At 37.1% G+C, this 27,271-nt stretch overlaps 1 protein-coding gene across 1 annotated transcript in view; it reads right to left on the reverse strand.

The window, feature by feature from the left end:
* Positions 1–27,271, reverse strand: part of KIAA0232 (KIAA0232 ortholog) — a 65,716-nt gene that overhangs the window by 17,169 nt on the left and 21,276 nt on the right. Inside the window, exons 3-5 of the mRNA XM_048305146.1 lie at positions 15,550–15,687; positions 2,234–2,300; positions 803–884 (exon numbers count right to left, since the gene is read on the reverse strand). Of these exons, the coding sequence (XP_048161103.1) occupies positions 803–884; positions 2,234–2,300; positions 15,550–15,687 (287 nt within the window). The remainder of the gene's footprint in view (positions 1–802; positions 885–2,233; positions 2,301–15,549; positions 15,688–27,271) is intronic.

Below are 27,271 nucleotides of genomic sequence, written 5' to 3' on the forward strand. Positions count from 1 at the left end.
TTAAGGAAAAGTTATTAAAAAAAGATTAGGTTTTGAGTAGTTTAAGGTGCTTAACAGCTTTATGCAAGAGGTACAAGATTAAAATATGGTTTTCTGCAACATTTAAAGTAGCATGTGTTTGGTGGTAGAGAGATTTATACTGAATCACATATATTTCAATGAAAACCTATTAAAAAAATTTGGACTCCATTAAGTTAAATGCACATAAGCTCAATTAGTTCCCTGAAGATGGATCATCCATTTAGTAACAATTCTACTAGGCTGTTGCTACTATTAAGAGATACAGAAGCAGCTGTATCTCCAAGAGAGGTCAATGATAAAACTCCTGGGTAGTTCAGTAACACTGGACTCAGGTACTTGGTAACTAGGAGATCACTTTGGTTATCAAGAGTTTAAAGGTTCTAAGAGATTTCTTTTGCCATTTATGCAATAGAAAGCAGTGAGTTCTGAATCCAGGAAACAGCTGATTCCCTCCCTGCAAATCTACATGTCAATTAATGCTGTCTTAAAGGTTTTTGTCTGGTTGACTTAGTCTTCAGGAAACTAAAATAAAGTACGGTTTGAGTTCTGTATATAGTCAAACGAAAGCAGTCAGGACTTCGACAGAAATTAAACTAGCCCATGGTACCAAGTGCTTATATTTAAATATACAAGATTAACAAAAGAAGATGGCAGGAAAATAAATGTATTTCTTAATTTCCACAAAACTCCAGATTCCCCACTAAGTTAACTTCACCATGTTAAAATATGGGAGGAAAAATAGAAAAGCGTCTCAGATAACAATAAGAAAAAAAATGCATACATTTCTACTTGATCCTTTGCTGTGGGAGATAAATCAGTCTCAGGAGTCAAAGAGCCTTCTAACTTTTTGTGAATCTTCTCCTCTGTTTTGGAAGAAAATTCCAAACGCTTAACAGAAAAATTCAAAAAAGCCAGTGTACTTTGTAACAGTATTTAACAAAAAACACCAGGATGTATAACTGTAATAGTAGTAAAATTTCCATAAAACACTATAAATAACAAAGAAATTACAAATTACCACCCAAGATTCAAGTTTTTCACAAATCTGCAAATCTGACCAAACGTGACTGGCCAGCAGCTCCATGCAACCACATGGAAAGCAATGCCCCACAAGGAGAATTCCTGCTGAATGTTTAATTGTTTCATATCCAAACCCTTATCTCATTCTTGCACTGCTACAGACACAAAAAATATTTCTTAAAAAAATCAACTATTTAACTGTTTTTATCATTGGCCACATCTAACTTCTCATGTGTTTCACTAAAAGGAAATACCCTTCCAGTAGTTGCTGAGCTTTGAGTGGATGTAAAGGCATATTTCCTGTGTGAGAGGTGACTCTGAAAATTTTCTAATTCTTTATATTAAAACCTTTAAAATATTAAAAAAGTGAGACATACTATTTTTTTAAATTTATTTTTTTCAAAATAAATGCTCAGCATCACCTTGGCTCAGGAAGAAGTTCACAGCATTATGAAATACTAAGAGCTGACTAATGATTACAGTTTAAAAACAAAAAAAAAGGGAATGGAAACAGGTAAAATCATGCTTTAAGCAGGTAAATGTTTATCTCTTATTTACAGCTACTTATACTACACAATAAGCATATTAATTTCACTTCAAGTGTCCAAGGCTGCTACTGTGTCCCTGAACAAACATTTATGTGTGATGAACTTTCACTGGAGATAACACAAGTTTACATTATGCTCCCTCCCCTAAGCTTGATGTCATAAAGCGCCCATTATTATTCCCCTATAGCCCAGAAATTTTAAGTAGTGATGGCTGTTTTGGATGCTTTTCACAGGAATAGTTTCCACATAATTATTTTGAGGCATATCTACTCTTTGCAAGCATCAATACACAAAAGGAACAGAATCAAGTCTACTTTATTTTCATTACTTTTGGTAGGGAGGGGGATGCTGAATTTGGAATATTTACTAAAAAAGCAGGCATAGCTGGCTATGAACAGTTACAGCTTTTCATGAACAAAACTCCATTTGTAAGTAGCTATTTCTAAGGTAAACAAAGCATATCAGCACAAAATTGCTTAAATTGTTTGAATGAAATTATTCAAACATACTTTAAAATTGCATGGCCTGTACTAAAAGTTACTGAAATAACAGCCTACTCCCCCACACCCACCCCTGTCTCAGAATGTTGCACAGTTGATAAATACAATGCATGGCCTCGGAAGTTTTAACATTTTTTTCCTCACCTTGCTTACTCTGAAGGTCTTTCAGTTTGGAGCAAAGCTCCTCCACTAATGTTTCAATCCCAGAGCTCTGCACGACGACAAAACCACATGGGGAAAAAAAAGAAAAAAATAGAAAATATAACTTACTAAAAAGAATTCATAGAAATATATCAATACAGTACACGTATCTCAGCAGACATATTGTTCTTTTTGCACAGTAACTAGATATGAAAAATCAACAAAATTATTTATAGGTATAAATCCAATCCTATAAATATGTAATTAGAGGTCAAAATGATTCCATGAAACATGAAGATACATTCACAGAGAGGTTTCAAACTACAAGTCACATTGTTGCATTACAGGATATCCAAGGCTTTGCAAACACTGCATGTCACATTTACCGCATGGTATTGCTGCAGATTTAGCCAGGAGTCTCAGGATAGAAGTTCAATCACCCACTGAATACTAAGATGCATTTCAAAAAGTTAAGCCTGATCCTTTTGGCTGCACAGTTTATACCTGTGGGAAGGGACTGCTAAAATGATACAGAAAATCAGGCATGAAGGTGGAAAGGAGAACAGTAGGAAGGCGTACACACATATGTGGCAGAGAGGGAGAGGAAAATGCTTCCACAGTATCTATATGCAAAACCCAGCCCACAATCTTGCCAATTTACCATAACCAGGTAATTTTTTCTTTTTAAACAATGTGTTACTAGCTCAACAACACAGGAGAGCAGAGGAAAAAATAAACACCTACTTCATATTCCCTATAAGCCTCTATTTTCCTCCTTTATTCCTCTACATAAATACCGAAATACTGAAAATAAACATACACAAAAACCAGTCCAATATATTACCCATAGAGGAAAACCCCATGATATTCCAATGGAAAAAAGTTGAATTCCCATCAGCAAAATATTAAACACCAATCTACAGCCTGGAATGACCATTCCTGTTGGAAGGAAAACTAGGTGAGGTGGGTACTGTATGGGTACTTGTGTTCTTGTTAATTCGATGCTCAGGAATTGTACTTCACACTTTCCGTAACAGCAAACAGAGCTAGAATCACAGCTAAACACAGCAATCCGGCACTCGTGGGAAGGATACAAGAAGTCCCCTGCACATCACCCTACAGCTGGGAGCGGTAATGAGGGAGGATCATGCAGCTTACTGTATCCTGTGCACAGTTTCCTCAGTATCAACTCCACCATTGTTGGAAATCTAGTTCCAATTACACTTGGAGAAACTTACACAAACCCCCAAGAAAATGATCTCATCTTCTGAATTTAACATGATCTTATTTGTGCATATAGTTATGGGACATGTTTTCTCTCCGAAGGCAACGCCGATCAAATATCAAGTTACAGAAAAAGCACAGAAAAGAGTTTGATTTGCTGTGTGACCATGGTGGTATAAAGATTCAATTTTTCCAAGATCTAAGAGTTTCTCATCTCTCCTGATTACTGTCCAGAAATTGCTGAGAAATGTGAATATATGTTGCTAAAGAACAAGAAAATATTATGAAAAAGAGAATACTAATTTATACAGTCAGACTAGCTTGTTTAATTCACTGTCACAAAAACACTCGAAAAATCATACACTGAAGCAATGATTTATATGCTAACTCTAAACTTTAATTATTTGCAGCCAAGTGAGAAAGAAAGCAATTTTCTATTCCTAACTGTATTGCTGCACTGAACTGCTAAATATAAACCTTTATGCCACATACTTAACTGAGGATGACTTAGCAATATCAAACTTCAGAAGGCATCTTCTGTATCAGTAAATTTACCAGCATAAATGAAATCATTTAGCAAGAACCAAGCAAGACAGTAATATGAATGAAGCTATGTAGTTGTAATAATTTGCCACATATATGCCACTTAATTTATCCATTAATATGCCACTCTTGACTCCCCCCCTCCTACCCCCAAAAGGTCAACAGAGGAGGAGCTGGCCTTGGTTTTCCTTAACTTCCAAAACTGTCTAATCAAACAGACACCTGTAGCAAACACTCCAAGGAATACAGATTCACTTCCTTAATTATAGCATCATGCTAAAAAAATGCCCCCAAACCAGCAACAATATGCTTACCATTGCACCGAAGAAGTGAAAACTTTTGGAATCAAACACTTCATTTCCTCCTGTACCATGAAACTAATACTTGAGTCAGCTGACGTGCTGCCCGCTGTCCTGCATGGCGCTGAAGGAGACAGCGCTCACTTTAAAACAAGGGGGGTGGGACCCACTGTGCAGAACACCAGGTCTCTGGAGATCCCCTGCTCAACTTCTTACTGCAGCACATGAAAACGTGCTGCAGACTTAATGTAACGAATGCCATGGCAGTTACTTCAAATATGACACTGGTGTTAGCGGAATATGAGATTCAGTTGCTTTTTTTATTGTTTACCTTAATGCCTTGTAGCTGTAACGACCCCATGGCCTGAAAATAACACGTTCCAGGCACTGGCTTGGTTCAATAGGACACAACTAGCTAACAAAACTAGGTGATCTGGTTGAAGCATTTTGCTTATGTTCAAATTTAAAGACAGACCCCATACAATACAAATACTGCAGCATCTTACAAACATTTTGAAATATGGAAGTTTTAGTGCCCAATTATGATTGCTTTTGTAATTCCATCATGAAAGGCTTAAAACTCAAAATTGTCTGTCCCAGATTTCTACTAACCTGTTTCTCTCACTCAAATTACAAAGGGCAGCACATAATTTTTTAATTAATATTTTTCATTTTGCATAACAATATTTCCTGCACACCAAGCACATTTTATTCTATTGTACTGTTTTTAACATTTTTCTCTTTCCTTCCCCTGCTTCAAAATACATCCAGTTTCACCAAAAGTTGTTCTTTTTGGCTTTTTATCAGCTGGCTACAGCAAGGGAAGGATTACATAAAGGATAGGTGTTATGTTACTGGCATAGGAGTGATGGTGCTAACAGATAAATTAAGCTTCTGAACTCACCCAGCATGAACAAGAACAGTCAATCTGACTGCTGGAGTTACAGGACTCCAATAGCCACTGTCTTCCTTAGTGACCACCATGACCCTATTCAGAGCCTAATTAATGCAGTTCTGCATAATGAAGAATGAGACCAAATTAATAAAAAAAAACAAAACAGCAAAGCTCACTCACATTTTTATACATATTTGTAAATATGTTTGTTAGTTTTGACTTTTTTTTTTGAGGTTGGATTTTTTTTCTCCCTAAACACACAGGCTCACACATATATATAATATCAAATCTTAAATCAAAGACCTTTTGAACACATTCTGCTTTGGAAGCAGAGCAGCCAGAGATGACAAGTGGTAACTCATTAGCCTGAAGCAAACCAATTGCTTTCATATGTATATCCACACCTCTGTATAGCTACAGAAAATGTTCCCAGAAGATATTAAAACAGTAGGTGTAGTTACTTCTGAAATGTTTTTATAAATTTAAAATATTCAGTTAAATTTATAAATGAACCATGGAAAAACCCAGTATTATGTGTACCAAACTGAAATTCACTAAAAACTGTTGCCTATGTTAACAGTGGGCACTGGCTTCTATGTTTTTACAGTTTTGAGTAAGAAATTGTGAAACATTAGCTCCTCTCATATTCTTGGCAAATCACCTGAATTCTTAAGTGATATTCATCTCTGCTAGCAGGCTACTTCTGAATGTTACAAACAAGCATAGCACAGTCACCATCCAGAAAATTTCAGAAGTTTTTCCTGAATTTCATCGCAAACAGCACCGTTATTATTTCACATAGTTATACTACAGAACTGAGAAGAGGACTGTTCAGTAAATTTTTCATTTTCACTGAGCTTTCACCTCTTCCCATCACCCAGTAATGATATCTGGTTATGGGTCTCATATTTCCGACAAAAAATGCCATGCAAACATATACTTTGTTCTGCAGATCTGTACATATGCAATAGCCAAGCCTTCTGGACAAAACAAAGGAAAATTAAATTCTGATAGCCAGTAGTTAGAATGAGATTTCCACATCCAACAGACCATGAATATATACACAGAAACTGAAAAATTCCATCAGACTGTACAACTCCAAGGGAAGTGTTGTTTTGGGGAGATGTTGTTTGGGCTTAGGTTTTTGGCAGGTTCAGGTTTTTCGCTCCTAGTCTAACATAAGTTAAAAGCTTCCTCCAGAAGCTTTGAACTGTGCAGTGTAAATATTTACTAAATATGGCTTGTTACTTCAGGCCTGTAAGGTATGGAGAAAGGTCCTTGCTCCTCTTCAATCTTTTTGAAAAGCAAAAGCATGACAATTCCTTTTACCTGAACAATTAAAATAATCACTCATTCGCTACTAGGGTTTTGAGAGCTTTCTATCTTTCAAAACAAATCCTTTTCCCAAACATACACAACAGTTTAGGTTGGAAAGTACCTCTGGAGATCGTCTAGTCCAAACCCCTGCTGAAACAGGATAAACTAGAGAATATTGACAGAGTATTTCACAAAATGCAAGTTCAAACAATCTAGAAATTAAAGTAAATCAATATATTCATAGTTTCAAATCATTGATTTTACAGGCCATGGGGCTCTCCAGAGAAGATGGTATTCTGACTGTACCAAGACTGTTTTGTTAGCATGTCTCTGGTCACCAAGTGCAGGATTAGATAGCTTTTCTATATGATTCAGCTGTTAAGCCACGTGAACTGAGTAAGGCACAAAATGTGATTCACCGCAACCACACATCTATTTCTGTATTTTGTAGGATGATGAGAGAAAGTTAAAAGTCTAGGTTTTCATTTTTTAACATTCTGACACAGTATAATTCATCTGATTACAAGTACTCTCACAAGAGGTGCTCAAGACAGACTAAAAAATAATCTTGGCCCAAGATCAGCACTATGTGAATATATGAATAAATAAATCTCAATCCATTAAAATAGCAGCTTCCCTGGGGTGTTCAATCCAGGTGAGTTCAAAGGATTAAAATAAGGTTCCAGCTTGCATTATCATAGTAAGATAGATGACATTAAGAAACACTTAAGACTGTGTACTTGTAAATGTTTTTGACCCTTTAGCAGCAAGAACACAAATCTTTATCTGTTTATTTGAATATGTAATGATTTATCACAAAGATACTGGACCAGTCAGAAAAACAAATTCTATTTATTAACTTCTCTTTTTGGGGCTCATGAATACTTGATCCAAAGTAATCTTCAATAAATGTGTGACCTCAGAATATTAATTTCCAAGCAAACTGCCTTAATATCACATAAATCCAAGCCATTTTAAGAAATATGAGAGCAATAGCTCTCCAACAAGGAAATAAAAATACTTCCTTGAAACTCTCTTAATCCTGTCTTTGGTATTAAAACAACATTAGGAAAGGTAAATTACGTATCTAGCAAATAGCTAGGATCAGGCTCAGATTTCAGAGCTGTAATTCACCACATCACACACCACCTTCTAAGAGAGAGAGAGATAATAAATAGCACGTGTTATTTACTAATTCTAGATAAAAGAGGTCATCTGCCAGCTCAAATTAACTACAAATAAACATGCTATCCCTAAATGTAGGTTACTAGAGCAGCTAATCTGACTTCTGTTATTTAAAACTTAATTCTTTTAGCTCCCTCCCATAGCAGGCTACACTGAAATAGATGTTATCCCCCCAAGAAAGGATAATTCCTCACTAGAAACTATTCTTCCTGATTATTAGTCATCACTTATAAACAAACATGCTGACTTCAAAGCCACAACAGACTTGCTATCCATGTAAGCAGTGCTGCTGTGAGATTTCACTTAATCACAGTACTTCAGCTTGCCCATGCTAAAATGTTCTTATCTGTATTATCAATGAAATGGCAGAAACTTTTAAAGTGAGTTCCCACCAATTACGCAAAAGCTCTTTTCTGCACCAAGTGAAATGCAGAAAGGACACTTGAATTTTCCTCAGCAGGTGCTCTGCCAGGTTCATTCAAGTTTGCTTCTGTGTATGATAAGAATTCATAATGGACCCCCATCTCAAATTGTGAAAATTATTGCTCTACATTAAGGAAAATTATAATCTAATAACACTGCTCTGTGATGGAACACAAGGCATTATTCAGGAGAGCTCTGTAACCAGCTCCTCTGGCATTTTCCTGGCACACCTGTGTGCCTGAAAGTCTGTGCTGCTCCTCCCTCCAAGAAATGCATACACCAACTTCCCTTCTGTCCCAGGCTTATCAGAGAAGCTGCTGCGAGGACAGATCTGCCTTGCCCCAGTTTGCCCCCATTTTCATGGGAAGTACATACAAGGTGAAATAACTTTCAATCACACTGTGTCGGGGTCCCTCCCCCGCCGTGTAGCCCTGGGAGAGGGGCCCTGAGGGCACAGACACGGGGTTCCCCTGCCCCTGCTCAGCCTCGTTCCCATTGGTTGGTTTGTGTTCCCTGCGCGGGCAGAAGGACCCTTGGTCCCGTGACTGGAACAGTTCCTGGGCAGAGCTCCGGCCATGCGGCTGGAGAAATAAACATCTCTGAAACAGCTAGCAAGAATCTGTCTGTCCGTATATATTTCCTTTCCACGGGACGCCTGGTTTGGTATATGCGTGTTGCAGGATCCCCACTGCAACAACACTGAACACCTACTTTCAGCCTCCAAGACAGTCATCTCTACTACGGGAAATATTTAATGTTATGAAGCAACTTTTGTGTAGACTAAGCTCCCACAAGGAATTTCTCCAGTTCAGTATGTACATTTTCTATATTGAGAAAACACATACAAAAATTGGAATAATTAAAACCTTTGCCAACTTCAATTAATGTTACTATTACAGACAGCAAAGTGGTTTCAGTAACATGACAAATCAGATATGTGGAACTATGAATATCTGTTTAATGCCAAAGTCATAAAGAAAAAGGAATTGATTTATTGTAATTAATTTATTCTGTGATGGCTACCTTGGCAAGACAAATGACTTTCATTTCCTATATGGTATCTGAAGTTATTTTTAAAATTCTTTCCTAAATAACGCTGCATGTTCTGGAAACAGCTAGTATATCCCTTTCCATAAGGACAACTGGACACAAACCAAAAGAAAGAGAACATTCATTTAATTTTTGAAGTGTTTTTGGCATTTTCTGGTAAAGGACTCTGAACAATCATCCTCAGACACATAGAAATGCTTACTACTAAGCTAGTCAGGATATATGCTTCAAGAACCATTAAGGCTATTTTGGAACCTTAACTTCATTTTTTTACTTTAATAAATTGAAACTTTTCAACATGCACTTCACCTTTCTATTTGTTAAGATGGCTTTTACACAACTTGATTCATTCTTCTGCTGTCCCGTATCTTTACATTAACACTCTTGTTCATGTCACTTCTAATTATACATAGATCTGTAATTTAAATCACTTACAAAACCGTCTAATGTTTACAACCTGATTCTCCGGTATCCCAGTGTAGTGGTCAGTGTGTATTACCTAATTAATATTAGGTTATGTTAGAGAAGCAGGGAACAGCAGGAATAAATCAGTGATTAAAATGAATTTTAAATCATCTAGTTAAGGTGCCATTCTGCTTAGAAAGAAAGACAGTTCTTGCTATAAACTCCAGAAGTCCTTTTCCCTCAGTTCTTGCCTATCACTATTGCAAAGTGCAAGGCAGATGATGTGACAGTGCCTTGGTCTAAACTGGCACACAGATACCATAATCTCTGGAGACAGCAATAGTTGGCCAGAGTAACCCTCAATAAAAACATGCTCAGATATGCAATCATAACCAATTGATTCATTTGGCCTGATCAGGAGATTATTTCTACAAATAAGGTTTATGTGCAGAACTGTAGTAACTGCATGGATGCCCCACGCCTACTAATGTTCAAGGCCAGGTTGGATGGGGCTGTGAGGAAACTGGTCTAGTGGGAGGTGTCCCTACCCATGGCAGGAGTTTGGAGCGAAATGATCTTTAAGGTTCCTTCCAACCCAAACCATTCTAGGATTCTATGATTCTATGAAAGTTTGACAGTTCTGCACTTCGAGTAAGAAAGATGACAAATGCTAAGAAAATGTCAACAAAATCTTATTTTAGACACATCTCAAGTCTGTGCTGAAAGCAAGGCACATTTGAGAATAAAATTACCATTAAAATTTTTAGCAAAAATTTTTCACTAGAGCCCCACTTGTTCCTCTATGTGCTCCTGCATGATAACACAAGTATCAGAAGAGTTCTATTCCCCCGTCGTAACTCAAAGTCAGCAAAGCCAGTGCTCTATGCTGTTAGCATGCCCACACCTGACTACATTTAAAAGAAATTACTGTTATGAAGTTTCACCAATTATGTTTCCATGTTACCCCCAAGCAGTAATTTCTTAGAACAGTGGGATGTGTGTTCTTGTCAAATACATTAGAGCAGTTCTGTTTCAAAATTCATCACGGAATCTATCAACCAAGACTAGCTCTTGCTTTAACATGTTGCACACGGTTTCATGTGGCAGTTAGAAGACTTTGAGAGCTTGGTTAGTTCAGAATGGACCACACTGCCTGAACCCCATTATGACAGGCCTTGGGAGATCAGCAGCATTAGACACTAAGAATGTCTCAGGATGTGCTGTGGAACAGCTTAGGCAAAGTGGACACCTACATTGGGAGAAGGAAAGAGTCTTGGAGCACTGGTTTCATCAGCGCTGAAAGTAAGATCCACAGGAAGCTGTCTCCTCATTCTTAAAAAGCCCTCACACATTTCATCAGAAGGACACAGACACTGCTTTAACTGAAATTCTGGCGCCATCTTGGAGTGCAGCTTCACGTGTCACACTGCAAGTGTTCAGTGAATTAACTGCACTCCATAGCAACCGCAATAGCACAGCTGCAGACCTGCTCACTATAGAGCAATGCAAATTTTAGCAGAAAAGTCATCAGGTAAAAGCTAATTAAGCTTGGATTTAAGACCAATGGACAGGCATATAAGTAATTTCAATATTATTCCTGGGAAATACACCTATTCAAAAGTCTTACATGTATCAGTCTCCATAAGCAATTCCAACCTTGCTCACAGTATCCACCTTGTAAAAAGTAACACACATGAATTTCTAAACTCTTATTTAATAAATTTCTGAGTCTCAAATATACTGCTTTCTGTCTTTTTACTGACAGTAACAAGACAAGTAATGACAAGTTTCATTATTCAAATACAAAATAATTTAGACTGTCAGAATTAGGAGGTTTTAAAAAAAGAAAAAAAATCTCAAATTGCACATGAACGAACTGATCTGTGTTTCAGATAGGAATTACAAACAACAACAACAAAACTAAACATCAAGTTATTTAATTTTTACAGATCAGCTGTTTTTACTTAAAATTTGAGGCAGTAATTTAAGGATAAAATTTCTTATTTTCATCAGAGGACTTTTATATAAATATTCCCCAGTCCTAAACATTAGGTTTTTTTACTCAACATTTCATTAGAATGGATATCCCTACATGACCAGTTAACTGCAAACCAACATTTTAAAATTTCTTCCAGACTTCAGCAGGATAAAAATTAAGATGAAATCTCTACTCAAGGTCAATATTAACAAGCTTTTAAAAACTTGAGCAATTCTTCAGCATGTCTTTAAACTGCTATTTATTCAAGTGTTTCAGAAAAAATAAACTTTAGAACTACAGTAAGAATAGCAATTGATTGTTACATTAAAGTACTTGGCTTAAAAGTTCTTCTCACCATCATTCTGTCTCCATTTTCTGGCAAGTTGCGATGTACTTACGTTGCCTCTGCTCCTGACTGCAAGAGCATCTGCAGCCAAAGACTCATTCATACGACTATAGACAATTTGAGACACCAAAATGCTTGTCACACAAAATATACTGTCCTCAGAACATACATTAACAATTTGCATTCTTGCATATACCAGATGGAATCTGTTAAAATCAGGCCTCCTCTCACAAACACACTTAGTCCACAACAGGTGCAAAGACACAGTGAGGCAGAGCAGGTTCTCTGACTCGTCAATCTCCATGATGTAGGAAATGTTTTAGAAATAAACACCAAATTGTAGGCTTCTTGAAGTTAAATGTTTGTTTTCAGGACCATGAAATTAAAACTAGAACCTTGAATTTTTGTCTCAGATTAGTGTTTTACAGCATTACTCTTTTTAGTAAGAGAGGAAAAACTGAATTCAAGCAAAACTAAGCTACCAAATGAAGTACACCCTAAGAATGAATACTGTGGAAATGAAAATCGACAAGAGGTGGTTTCAAAATATTTGTTTCAACCACTAAATGAAAGTCTGACAAAACAGTACTTACTGCTATCAAGCCAATTTTCATATAATCCATTTTACAACTTCCTCTCTCCATCAAGCACCTTTTTGAAGCGATCACCCAATTTTAAGGCTTTTGATTACTGTTAGGAGGAGGAGGCAGACTGACTACCGTTTCTCAACACATTATTGGTTTAAATAATTAAATGCAAAATTAAAAATTACATTACCCGGATCTCTGTAATTTCCTATGAGAGTTAGGAAAGTTACTACTGATCCTCATTACCTCTTCATCCTTTGCACACTTTTGTCTCTAAAATAGATCAGGTTGCAAAATCCCAAAGTCTTCACTGAATTGTCTCCCTTGTTTTGGCTCTTTTGTGTGTGTTTGTGTGTGCCTGTACACACGTGTGTATACATATTCTGTCTACAGATGTACATAGGGTAAACCCTAAAATCACTTCACTTAAATACAATTTTATTTAAATATATTTAAGTTGAAATACACCAAGACTTTTTTTTCCAATTACTCCCAATAAAGGGGCTCAAACTTGCTTGCTTTGCTCCAATACTAAGGTTGAAAGAAGAGGTTAGGCTGGAAGAGCAAGTGTTCCATATCCATGTGAGCAGATTGGCATTTCTGTATCCACCTACTTTGAAAAAGGGATCACAGAAGGACAGCAAAACTGTAAAAAAGCTCTATAACTGCCCATGTGGACTATTTATCAGGCCACTTGCAAAAAGAGAACATCCTCATGAACACATCTACCTCATCTGACAACAACAACAAAAAAATCACAGGTAAACGTTTCTCATATGATTCAGAAAACTATTTTAAAAAATTCAAGTGGCACCAGAAAAAAAGTGTTATTTGTATCTCAACAATTTTTATAAATACTCCTTACACACAAGTGACCTACAATTCCAACTACAGTTCACAGAGTATTTTTATCTTTTTGTAGAGACAAAACCATGAAAACTGTTTGGAGCAGCTTGAATACCTCAGCAGAAATAGTATTCGAACATTATCTTTCACAGTCTAAAATCTACTGATTATTCCCATCAGATCAGCACACAAACTTAAACACAAAAATGCAACAACATGAGAAACGTGTTTGAAAAAGCAGAAATAAAAGATATCTTACAAATTATTTTAAAGTGTTACTAGCATTTAAGCAGGATCACCCTTCCCTTTAACTCTAGGGGAAAAAATAAAAGAAGTCTGTATTTCTTTCATGCAATGCATGTGTTAAACTACCTACAAAGCAGCTTTAAGTAACAACTTTTTTTAAAAGGGTTAAAGGTTCAATTCTGTGTTTGAAAACACATTATAAAAATTATGACCTGCAATTTCATTAATGACAACAAATGTGAAAGCTTAACTGTCTGAGCAGGCAACAGAAGTCAAAATAGCTCTGAAATAACTCAAGTCTACAGGTTGCAGATTATAGGTTAATGTTGAACACTAAAAATTTGACAAGGTGACAGGGGTCAAAGATGAAGTTATTTTTCAACCTTTCAGATCCCATGTATTTTTATTCTTTCAAAACTGTAGTTGAATAGTTTCTTCCCTTCTCTGTTATAGGTTATCAATAAATTTACTTCCTTCCTATTGCTCTGCAACTAAATTTCTCTGTATTATATAAACTTAGCTCTAAGTGATGATCATTGATTTTCAGCTATGTGGAGATGCATCAAGGGAGTAATTTCTAAAGTTAAGAATCAAACATCAGTATTCCTGTGGTCTATGTATGAGACCTACATTTTGTTGTTCATAAAATGAGTAGACAAAGTCAAACATATCCTCAAGAAAGACATTACGTCTTGCAATTATTTCCCCATATTTGTTTCATATTTAAATTAACTTCTATGGTAGTTAGAGTTAGACCTCAATATTCTGTAACTATGAGAGCAGAGCAAGTTACCAACAAAATTGTACTTTGCATCACTTTGTTAGGATAATAAGTAATGGGAAAATGGAAGTTCAGAAATCTCCCAGTTAAGTCAGTTAGCTATTTAATAACTGAATGAATACTCAAGTAGCTTCACAAACAGTGAGCCAGAACATGATGGTAATGCTGCTGAAGGTGGTGGGAATAACCACCAAATCATCCTCACTCCCTTGATTATTCTTCCATAGCCTTGCTGGCACAAGTGTCTGTGCCACAAATCTGACCAGGAAACCTCTCTGGGTTAACCTTTCCTCTGCCCCAACCAGGTTAATCTCAGGAAACTGATTCACTTTTCCAAACCAGTTCTCCATGTAACCACCCAAATGCATGTGCAAACACAAGCTATGACTAGGAAGGTGTGTAGAGCAGTAACACAACCAGGCTGCATAGGTGGGGTAGTTTCTTCTTACAGCAGTGACAGATCAGAGAACTTATAGTTCTGTAAACTAAAAAACAGAGTTTCTCATTCTTGTTGTCTGAAAAATCTCCTTAGAGAGCTTCCTTTGACTTGTGCTACAGATCGTTTTTTCTTTTTAAACATTGCCTTCAACTGCCTCTCCCTTTGTCCACTTTTCTGCTCAACTACAATGATACCTGCTGCCTCTGCTATCTTCCTTCACCTGCCACCTTCACCTCTCCTCACCTTCTCCAGTCAGTGCACTTCAACTCCCCTTCCACTCAATCGTGTCATCTGGAAAGTGAACATTTGCTACTATACGTGGCTTTTTATTTAGGAATTCTGGATTACACATGTAGCATGCACAGAGCAAGATGGCTTTCTTCCCAAATATTCCAATCCTTTCTATTTACACAGAACACAAAGTCGATTTAGAATTTTTAGAATTACCTTTATGCAAAGCTTTATGGTAATTTCAACTCAAACTAGTGTATTGCAACTGCCCCTGACAAGAACAGGTGAGGGTTTACAGAAAGAAAAGCATGACACTACATAGTACAGAATCTCTTGTGAAATCAAGAGATACATACCATACCCATACACAGATTTCATAATTTCCTAAAGAAAAATAAAGAACTCTTGGAGAACTCTTGGCGAGCCAGCATTTTAAGAAGCCACAAATTAAAAGATAAGCATCACAAGCTAAATATATCTAGCACAAAGAAGGACATGAAGGACATTAAGTAGTCCAAACTTACTTCATCAGAAGCAGAGCGAAGACACTGGACAGCAGCCTGTTTTTTCATTTCCTCTAGTGTTAAATCAGAGCACTTTTTCTTACTCTTTCCCCATTTCTTGTAAGCTCCCTTTTCCCAGCCCAGGAAGATGTCATTCTCCTAAAATCAAAATAAAGAAATCACATTATTTAAAATACATTAATATCTCAGTACTATAGCAGAACAGGACTACAAATAACATACTGTTCAAAATAAAACCAACTCCTTTCTATCTGCTAAAAACTACTTTTTGCCAAATAAAAGATTAGTTTGATTACATAAAACTTGCACTTACTATTCAGAAAAGCACATGCATTTTTCACAGGACATGGAGGCAACTCACACTCCACTGCAATATTTTCCAATTGCAAAGCATATCCACAAAGGCAATTTTATGGCCAACTTATGGTTGAATGTATTACTGGAATTTACACAAAATATGTTAGAGAGTTTCACTGATCTCTGAAATAATACGAATGAAAAGCAAGTAGTTCTGAGTTAAGATCAAACTTAAGTTAAGCAAGTCAAAAGAAGAAAATGCAATGTTAGATCCTGAAGCCTGTTCAATTCAGTGTTACAATGAACATGACTACAGCTAGAGATAGCAGTACCTATCATAAAATAAACCTGAACTATTTCAGAAGAAAATTCAGATAACTGAGAAGTGAGGGTGAGTAGGTGGGGTTGGCTTCTCATACATGTAAGAATGATGAAGAACAATAAAATCAAAGTAGAATGCTATTGTATTATATGCAATCATCTGAAGATATGTAGCATCCCTTATATATGGCTTTTCAGAATTTACAAAATTTTCTACCTGACTCACTTGTTCTTCACTGTCTGTTCACATATATATACAAGACTTCTCATATTCATCTCATGAAAGAAATATTTTGGCTATCAGTAAAATAGTCTTTAACATCTTATAACGTATGCTTATCTAAAATCATCTTCTTCAGAGAGCTCCACAAACACTTGATGCTTTTCAGCCTACCTGTTTGAATCCCTTCAACATATCTGTGACTGCTTCCAAAGACAACCAGGCTAAGGCCTACCCTCATTTACAAGAACTCCTAATTGCCCATGGTTTTGAAACAAAGTAAAAACAAGTTGTCAGTGAAAATAATTGTCCGTGTGCAAGTAAAGAACAAGATGGGGAAAAAAAACGGAGCCAAGAGAGACCAATCATCTTCAGAAGCAGCCAACAAAGGGCTGCTATTTGTGACTTCACGTGACAGAGTGCTTCATGAAGGAGCAGAGCGATTTGCTGGATTTACTGTTTAAAGTCTTATTTGAGCACCAAAACTGAAGAACTGCATTTAGTGCTGAAAGAACAAAAAGCTACCAGTCACACTGTTTTTCCTAGTACTTGTGCAAGGTGCCAGTGATTCATTTAAAACAAAAAATTTGAACAGGCTACTGTACTGTTATTAGAAGGATTAACAGAAAGAAATAATAGAAAAAAGTAAGAAAAACATATCAGAAAATAGATTTAATAGACTGTGCATATCTACAATTAATTTTTAAAAAATAAAATTTTAAGTCTTTTCCAAAATTGCAGTTTATGTATTTCTTTATACCATGAGCACTCTAACTCTTCCCAATATTCATACAAAAGAAAACAAACTAATGAGAACCACCTACCCCCCACCAGCACCCAAAACCCCTCCAGCTTACTCACATGGGCACAATGGCAAATGAAAAACAGACTCATTTGTGTGGGTGAAAACTCAGGTACACCAGCAAATTTGCACTGGGTTAACTTCATTTATTCTGATTTTAAGTGGGAAGTTCATTAAGACAACATCTACAGTAGGAAAACATTCCCCAAATGCTACGTATTACTGTTTTTCTCTATGCTGACAAAGCTTTGCTTTGTACTGGTATATCACAGCTTTACCAGCTATCTGTCAGCAGAGCAGCAAGAACCTTTATGCTCACAGCAATCTATAGAGTATTTCATTCAGTTCTTTACACACGTAACTTGAAAGATATCTGACACTTGTTTACAGACTTTTGACAGTTTTCAACCTTTAAAAACTGAAAAATCTCTTTTAAGAGATATCCAATCTTTTTAAAGGAGGAAGGGAGGCTAAACATAATTCTCTCTCAGGCCCCTACCCCAGAGCTGTGGTATCAAGGTCTCACCCCTCCCTCCAGAGTGAGCTGTTTGCACACTCTGGGAACAACGTGGCTTGTCTCTCACGATGCAGCGATTGAGGACAGAGCTCTGATAGAGTCCTCATTTTCTTTCTACCTCTGTATACAATACACACAAAAAATTTTTCTGGACACATGGCTTTCAGTCACACTTGGCTGCCAAGTTTAAAACTTGGTTTTGGATTTTTTTTCGAGGACAAACTCATAAATTTTATACCTCAGATTTTACAAGACTAGCAAATGCCATGGATTACAGCTGTTTCATGCAAAATTTTGCAGTTTAAAATCAACATCTAAACTACAGTATTTATCAGCACTATATATGTATTTGATATAGCCTAGGTTACTGAGAATCTTGCACCTTCTGTACACAAATCAAACTACACAAGAGTGAAGAAAAAAAAACTTTAGACATAATTCTTGTGTATCAGAACCATTCTGGATCAAATACAAAAAAAAAAAAATTTAAAACCCCAACATTACAGTAAAATGCCTGAGAAACAAGAAAATGTAATACACCCTCGAGAGTGAGTTTGTAGAACAGTGAAACACGAACAGACAGATCCCCTTCTTTTATGATGACCAAATTGACAAAGGAAGGAAAAAAAAAAAAAAAAGGAAAAACCCAGTAGTTTCAAATGGTTGAAATTACTTAAATTACTCTCTTAATTTTTTTCCCTCTGTTTTTCTCTCTGTTTTCAGTGGTCAGGAGCCCATCAGTAGGTTTACTCCTTAGACTGAAAAGAATAAAGTCCTTAACAAACAGGAAAGCAGCAGCAAAAAAGAAGGCAGCTCAACAAAACATTCTGTATGCATGAAGACAAGTATACTACTTCCTTCCACGTGGAAAGAAGGGAAAGAATAACCAAGGACTTCTGATCTCTTCACCTACTAGATACCTTGTTTCCTAACAGAACCAGAGATCGTAAGATAATGCTCATTTTAACGCAAGAGCTCTACACTGGTCACTGAACATTTCACAAATCAATGCCACTCCAAACTTACAGATTTTAAAAGTGTGCATACACACAGAAGAAAAACTAAAATTTGGTTTACAGAATTCTAATACTTAAACCAGACTACCACTACCTAAATTTTTAAGAGATGACCATCCAATATTAAAGAGATATCAACAGAAAGCCAATGCTCTCTAGATACTGAAAAAAACCTAAGTTTGTACATCTATACTGCTATTTAAACATCTACTCTTCAGAGTCCTACTATCCCCTACCTGCTACATAACTAGGTAATTTTATTAGAGATTTTCAATCATGAAGACACTGAAAGTGCGAAGTTTCATGACAAGAATAACTTAATAACTACAAATATGGCTAAAAAAACATTGATTACGTATCTGTATTCTTCACACTAATGATCCTGCAAGAAATGCGGTACTTTGAGTGCTTAATTCAATTTTAAATTAATATATAGGCACAAATTTTAGAAAGATTTAGAAATGGCTTGTTCTATTCAACTATGCAAAAGCAGCAATTCCACCACTTCCCTCTCAACTACCAAGAAACTGGAGAAGCAAAAAAAAAAGCAAGTTTGGTAGTGATTCTCCTTTCATTTGCTGTAGAGAGAACTATCTACTATCCATAAGAAAACAAATGTGACACCTTGTGATAAGACTGAAATAAAAACATTATGAAGCTCATAGTTCATGTAAATGGCAACATTAGAAAGGGAAATATAACCTATTTTTAAAAAAGAAAAAAAAGGAAGACTCGGGGAACTACAGGCCAGTCAGTGTCACTTCTGTGCCTGGCAAGATCATGGCACAGATCCTCCTGGAAAATGTACTAAAGCACATGGAAAATAAGGAGGTGATGGGTGACAGCCAGCATGGCTTCACTGGGGGCAGATCACGCCTGACAAATCTGGTGGCCTTCTATGACAGGATAACAGCTTTGGTGGGTAAGGGAAAAGTAAGTGACATCAACTACCTGGACCTGTGCAAAGCTTGTGACACTGTCCTTGCCTCCGGAAAGACAAGGATTTGACAGATGGAGCACTCAGCGGATAAGGAATTGGTTGGGATGGTCGCACTCAAAGAGTCGTGGTCAATTGGCTTGATGTCCAAGTGAGGACCAGCGACAAGTGTTTTCTTGGGTCTGTATTGGTACTGATGCTGTTTAACACCTTTGTCAGTGACATGGTCAGAGGGATCAAGTGCTCCCTCAGCAAGCTCACCACTCTGTGGTGTGGTTGACAACCAGAGGGAAGGGATGCCATCCAGAGGGACCTTGACAGGCTTGAGAGGTGGGCCTGTGTGAACTTCATGAAGTTCAACAACATCAAGTGCAAAGTACTCCACCCAAGTTGGGGCAATTCCAAATAAATCCAGGCTGGGCAGAGAAAGGATCAAGAGAAGCCCAAGGAAAAGGACTTAGGGCTGTTAGTTGATGAGAAGTTGAACATGAGCTGGCAATGTGCACTCACAGCCCAGAAGAATAACTGTGTCCCGGGCTGAATGCAAAGCAGTGTGGCCAGTAGGCCAAAGAAGCTGATTCTGGCCCTCTGTCCACTCTCATGAGACCCCACCCACAGTACTGCATCCCAGGTCTGCTCCCAACATGAGAGGGACTTGGACCTGTAGAAGTGAGTCCAGAGAAGGGCCACAAGAGGACTGGAGCACCTCTGCTATGAAGACAGGCTGAGAGAGTTGAGGTTGTTCAGCCTGGAGAAGAGAAGGCTACAGGAAGACCTTTCAGCACCCTCCAGTACCTGAAGGGCCTACAGAAGAGCTCAGAAGGGACTTTGGACAACGGCACGGAGTGACGGCACAAGGGGGAATGTCTTTAAACTGAAGGAGGGCAGGTTTAGGTTAGATATTAGAAAGAAATTCTTTACTCTGGGGGTTATAAGACACTTGAAAGGTTGCCCAGAGAAGTTGTGGCTAGCCCTTCTCTGGTGTTCAAGGCCAGGCTAGATGGGGCTCTGAGCAACCTGGTCTAGTGGAAGGAATCCTTGCCCATGGCAGGGGGTAGGAACTAGATGGTCTTTAAGGTTCCTTCCAAACCAAATCATTCAATGATTCCATGAAAAATTCTATCCAAAATGGAACGGGTCCTCACTGCCTCTAGGAGGATTTCACAATTGAGATTTTGGGGAAAACTGCAACAGATCACAAGAGTACGTCACCTTTAAGATTATTCAACAATGTGTAAAGACCTTCAGTGATCTTGCCTGAAAAAAACGCTTCCACTAAACTTAGATTCAGGAAACTCTTCACAGATTGCTTAAAGCCACAGCAGTGGATACTTTTTCATAATAAAATTTATTATAATTACTGAGAAAGGTCTGATGGGCCAGAATCAGCTTAGACATTTCTTACAGGCTGCCTCAGACTGAGACAAAGATAAAGAGATAATACATAGGTGTGATAGTTCAGAAAAAAACACAAGAACATTGGCTCAAACTCAGCTAATATTCCCCAAAGGAAATGCAGACGAAGAGTACATTTCAGAGAGCAGCATAAGTTTTCTCCATGACAAAAAACCATTGCTAACACAGAATAGAGAGGACTGGAAAATGTTTTGTAATTTTAGATAATAACTCCAAATCCAGGTATTACCAGGGAAAGAATTCATCTTAGACTTTTAGTGAAAAACCAGGGAACCATCTAGCCACTACAGTCACCTCCTTTCCAGTTGCCACAACCGGAACATTACAACCCTGTGGAGCCCGGCTGATAATGTATCAGATAACAACATGCACTGCTACGACCTCAGGATATTTGGTACTGATGGCAGGCAGTGAAGAATTCTACCTGTCAAAACTAATCAATCCAAGTACAAAACCCTGTAATCTGAGTTTCTGTCAATTATAAACTTTTGCTTATAATCCAACCAGTTTGAAAGGGCAGTCTATGTGATGCTCACTAATTAGAAGTTACTTCTAGGCTAAAACTTAAGCAGAAGAAATTTGTCACACCCACTCCAAAGAATGAGAGAACATGCAAATTCTGCATCTGTTGAAATTTTATGTTTGTTGAGCAGGCTGCCTTTAGACTTTTCCCATTAAAGTAAAAGCAGAAAAGAAAATTTAGCAAGACTATAGCTACAGCTATAAAGACATAGTTTTACTTACAAGTCTGACTTACACTGCAGAAAAGAAAGCCAGGAAGCCAACAGAAACTGTCACTACAGAGTCAGGGTGTCTGAAAGGAGCATGTCATTACTGGAGAAGTTATTTCATAGCATTTATAGTTGCTTTCTTGGATTTAGAAATAAAGTTGTGTTGCAATCACCACACCACTGTAATCATCTGATTTCAGAGAATATAGGCAGCATACATCTAAGCTTGGAGAAATGTGACAGGTGTAGTGTCATGCAACGGTCTATACGTAAAGAACACAAAGGAAGTATGTCAGTTATCCCCAGAATTCCAAGCAGTACAATTGTATCAGCACAGAGACAGCTGCAAATAAATCCTGACTGTTATGAGGACTCACCAACCTGGCACTTGAACTTCCATCTCTGCTTTGCATTACATAAGCCTTTGTGAGAATACATTAGTAGTCACAACAAGAAAAAAGGAATGAGCAGTTCAACATGATCACACCAATACAAACGCAGCAGAGAGCTTGGAAATAGTTTCTCAGATAACCACAGTCCTTGAGAACTAATGCTTTTCTTTTGCACTAATACATGAGCTGAAGGTTCTGCAACCCTGTACAGTTTGCACAAATACAATGCCCCTGCGAGCCTACTGCTGAGCTCCAATCCCTGACACCACAATTCCTACCCCTAAAATGGAACAGAGAATACCAAGTCCATGATACTCCAAATCTGTCCCATGCCTAACAGTCACCAGACAGAGAAATACAGAACAGATCAGTTATTGCACAATTAACAAGACAAATGTCAACTAAAAATCAATAAATAAACTTCCTGAGCCACATGCTTTTACAGTAAAGACATTTCAGCTATCTTCCATTGCTTAACTGAAGAGGAATCCATATCCACCTAATTTCTCTCAAAAAACTTGACGTTATACACAAAAAAATTACTTCCCAAAATTTGAATTATATAGTCCTCAGCTACAGTCCCCCCCTTCCTAGAAAGGAATGGAGGGCAGGACCACAGCTAAGTTTTCCTCTGTGAACTTTTAAATTCAGTTATCTGAGCTTTTAGAAGGCAGTTTAACTTCTGTATTAATAAGCTTTATGGGCATAATAATTTCAAGATATAGTACAATTTCCTAAATATGATTAATTGCTCCTTTCTTTAGTTTACATGTTTATGTATGGGAAAAAGAGGAGGGTTATTCCCAATGCTGCAAACAGACACATTTCAGTGATCTAAGGAGTTCAAATTAGTCATATAAAGAAGTACAGCTAAAAGTCTTAGTCTCGCAGTTCCTACCTATTCTTTTCTTCATACACTGATTTCCAAAACTTGTACTTTACACATTTAGTTGGGGCAATGACTAAAAAACTATGGTCAGAAAATTTAAGAAATTGTTCCTACAGGACAGTTATACAGCTTAATAACCAGTAACACAAATATAAACTAAATTGAAAATGCTTTGCACTCAAGAAATTTATTTGTACATGTTGCTGGTGAACTTTGAAATTTACTGACACTTGTGTGCAGCAGTCACACAGCATTTCCCTGCTGTAGCTGAACCCACTCTGCATACTGTAATGCGTTAAGAAAAAATGTGTTTGAGTGACCCCAAAGTATTTCTTAGGGATGATAAAAGAATAGGTGTAATTATACTAGAAGAAGCACTGCTATTTTTGTCAAATAGGCATACCTGCCAGATTAACACTTAACACAAGGTTAGTGGAGTACAGAGGACCAAATCCTCATTTCTCCTCCTCTCTTTAGGTTATGCATGAGACACACAAAACCCATACAGATCCCTATATCCTCTTCCCCCTAAAATATACATGTGAAAAACTAATACCTATTACTAGAATATAAATCCAGACATCAGGTCCCTCTACTGGGTTAATATGGGATGGCAGAAGAAACAGCCCACATTCCACTGGATGTGGGCGCCTAGCAAGTTCGTCCCAAGTTCAGTCACCAAAGTGTCCTGTGTCCTTAGCACATGCAAGCCAAACATAGACTAAAGTTGGCAAGGATATACCCATCCCAGGGCAGAGGGATAGGCTTCCATATAAAAGACTACCTGAATGGAACTACTTCAAATCAGTCTACAAATAATTAGTCTTCCAGCATAAAAGCCTCCCTGTTAAAAATTTTAAAAAAACAAAAGCAAAAATATCATCCTGATCACAGAAGTACATAGTTTACAGTGCAACAGCAAATTAATTCTGAGAGTTAGGAAAACATTATCTTTAAAAAAAAAAAAAAAAGGATATTTACTTTTGTGGGTCAGAAAAAAATTGTTAACTTCCAAAGATGATTTGAAAGAAGTAGATCAAAAGCAACAGAAGACACACGATATGGAAAGTATGCATAGCAAATGCATTTCAATCTTCCTGCTGCATGAGCAAAGGCTTACAAACAAAGCCTTTATCTCACAGAGTGTCTAGCTGTTGGGGTTAGGTTTTGGGGTTTTTTAAATAAAGGCTCTATCCCTTCAAAAGGGAGAGCAGTCTACAGGAACAAGTCTACAGCTTTAAACCACAAATTTGTTATATTCAAAACCAGCTAGGCTTACAAACAGTATATGAAAGATACAACACAGAACACCGATTTTAATACTGTACAAAGAAAGATTAATGAAATAATGTTTCACATAAAGTATGTTTTAAGGCAATGCCTTCTGCTTCACACAGATTGTATTATCTTAATGCAATATTTATTGTATCACAAACTGGTTCGAGAACAGATGCATCTACAAATATACTTTTAATTAGCATTTAAACAACAATTGTATCTTAACAGCACCTAGTTGGTTTGCCACTAGGAAACTGAGAGTAAGGTATTCTGATTAAAAATCAATCTAGTGTGAAGTCAAAAGGCTGTCTGAGAATGTTCAGATCTCCACCAACAGCAATTCTGTGGGTCCCCAAAAGTTAAAAACTTGACAGCAATTCCATGATTTTCTGCTTAATTTATCATTTATTCCAAAGTAAGTAAATTCAGTAAGAAAATGCAAATGATGAAAGCACGTATACTTGGCAGAAACATTCTGCACTTTACTTACATTAAACAGTATGTAAATCCATATGAATTTTGTGAGGTTTTTCTTAATGGACCAAAAGTGACTAAAAATTCATTCACCTCAGCACAAAATACTGGTGGTTTCCAAACATTTTGAAGAGAGACCACTGATAGGCCTCAAATTCAAAAAAAACCAAACCAAATTGAACCAAAAAAAAACCCCTAACACACCTAAATAATGAATACCTTATATAACATGGTTCAAGAGATTTCTTTAGTAATCTTTAGGCCATGTAGACATCTAATATATGTGTAAATCAATTTCAGAATTGTGTTCTCTAGAAAGACTGTAAGCAAGCAACATCTTTGTTTGTAGGAAAAAAAAAAGGCCAAGTCTGCCACTGAAATCCTTACTTGTCTTCTGGTAAGACAAACCTCAACTAGCCACAAAACTCCCAAAACTATTTCTATGAACTGTATCAGAGGAATCAAGGAAAACGTGCAAACCCAATTAGTACTATCTTTGTATTTTCTACTCCATCAGTTGACACTGGGGAAAAAAAAATCCCAAACAGCCTCCTCATTCTGCCCGCTTACACCCTCCCACCAGCAATATCATTGCTGCCAAAAAAACCTGAGGGGAGAGGGAAATTTAAAAAAAAAAAAAAGAGTGCACAGTAAGAATGAAGGACTTTTTAAGAACTTTTACATCTGAAGCTTTTAGACTCATTTCCAAAAGTAGCAAGTACGGCTTGGATAAGAATTGTGCTCTAGGTGCCAACAATAACTACGTTACCTTCAGTACCTGAGTATTTAAAAACAAAACAAACAAATATACATTTAAAGTGTGTACATATGGAGTATTTTACAGTAATTCTTGATAGGTATGTATAACATATGTATAACTATAGCAGTCCTGAAGACTCTGGTACCACAGTACAATTTACCATAAACAAGACTCCTTTCTTGATAGTTCTCTAGTCCTTTGAAATACAGCTGGGTAAAACACACTGGCTTATAAATTTTCCCAATATTTTAATAGCTATTTCAGTTTAAGCCAATGAGTCAGAATAGGAACTGCAGACATTCCAGTAAAATTTGGTTGCAGTGTATTAGGGTTTTACTTTCACCTATGTTTTCTGTTCTTGCAAAAATCTGCTGTGAACTCTCTGCAAACTCGCAAGTTATCAATCTAACATTTTGTGATACTGAGCCTGAATCCGTATAACAATACCCAACAGAGAAGATTTTAATTGGGTAAGGCATAGAATTAACACCAGTAACAAACCCAAACAAAACATAAACAAAAAAAAAAATCCCACTCACACACATATAAAGAAAAGGGAAAGGAAAACCAACACAACCCCCCCTCCCCATCCTTAATCTTATCTTCAATCCAGACATCAAACTAGCTCATAGTACCAAAACAGATAATACTGGAGAAAGCCACACAAATCTGCATTAGACTAACATTGGAGAAATCCACAGAAGTCTGCATCAGAATCAAGACCAAAATCCACATATTAAATATTACTAACAGAGCAGAAGGCAACATCCTGCTTATTCTCAAAAATAACCCTGAAGATCTAATCAATCAAGGCTCCCATATTCTTTTGAAATTCTTATTTTAACTGTAAACAGAAGTGACAGATAATGCGACAACACTGATGTCTTAAATAGCTGTGTATGCCTAGTAAGGTAGGGAATGGTTTTTTTACTTATTTTTGATACTAGATCTTTTTGTACTTACCTGACAGAACCTCAGTCCAGACTTCAGAGTTCCATTTCCCTGCTACACCAGAATACTATAAAGAAAGCACTGAAGGAGGCTCCCTGAAGCAACTAAAACAGTGCTAATGATGCGATCAACGTTCTGAGGTGAAAAGATCTTAATGACCATCTTCAGTCTGTAACATTTCTAATGAAGATGACAATATCCATAAGATTAAGACTTCCTAAATCAGTCCTCTTCACTCCCACTCCCCTAAAAAGCAAACTGCAATGGATTGTTCCTACACATAATCCCAATGTGAGACCACACACTCCTTCTAACCTGCTCAATATAGAAGTTACTGCTATTATTTGGAGGAAAAAGGGATGGCTACTCACTATTCCCAAAAAGAGAGTTGTAAAAGCAAAGAATCATAGAATCATAGGACAGCAAATCATATGGTCTACCCTCCCAAGGGAAAAGGAGCCTAGACAAGACTATCTATCACCCTACTGCGTCTCAAAAACCTCCAGCAACAGGGACTCTATCACATTCCCAAGGTGGCTGTTCCAGGGAATGATTGCTCTCACTACAAGAAAAAAGAAAAAAATTCTTGTATCAAGATGAAACTGCACCCAGTGCAACATGTACCCTCACTGTCCCTTGTCTTCTCCATGTGGATAGAGTGCTTCAGTCCTTTTTGGAGCCATCCTCTAAATTGGAGAGAAATCATCGCACTAGGCACACT

The sequence above is a fragment of the Corvus hawaiiensis genome, chromosome 5, assembly GCF_020740725.1.
Source record: "Corvus hawaiiensis isolate bCorHaw1 chromosome 5, bCorHaw1.pri.cur, whole genome shotgun sequence".
Lineage (NCBI taxonomy): Eukaryota > Metazoa > Chordata > Aves > Passeriformes > Corvidae > Corvus > Corvus hawaiiensis.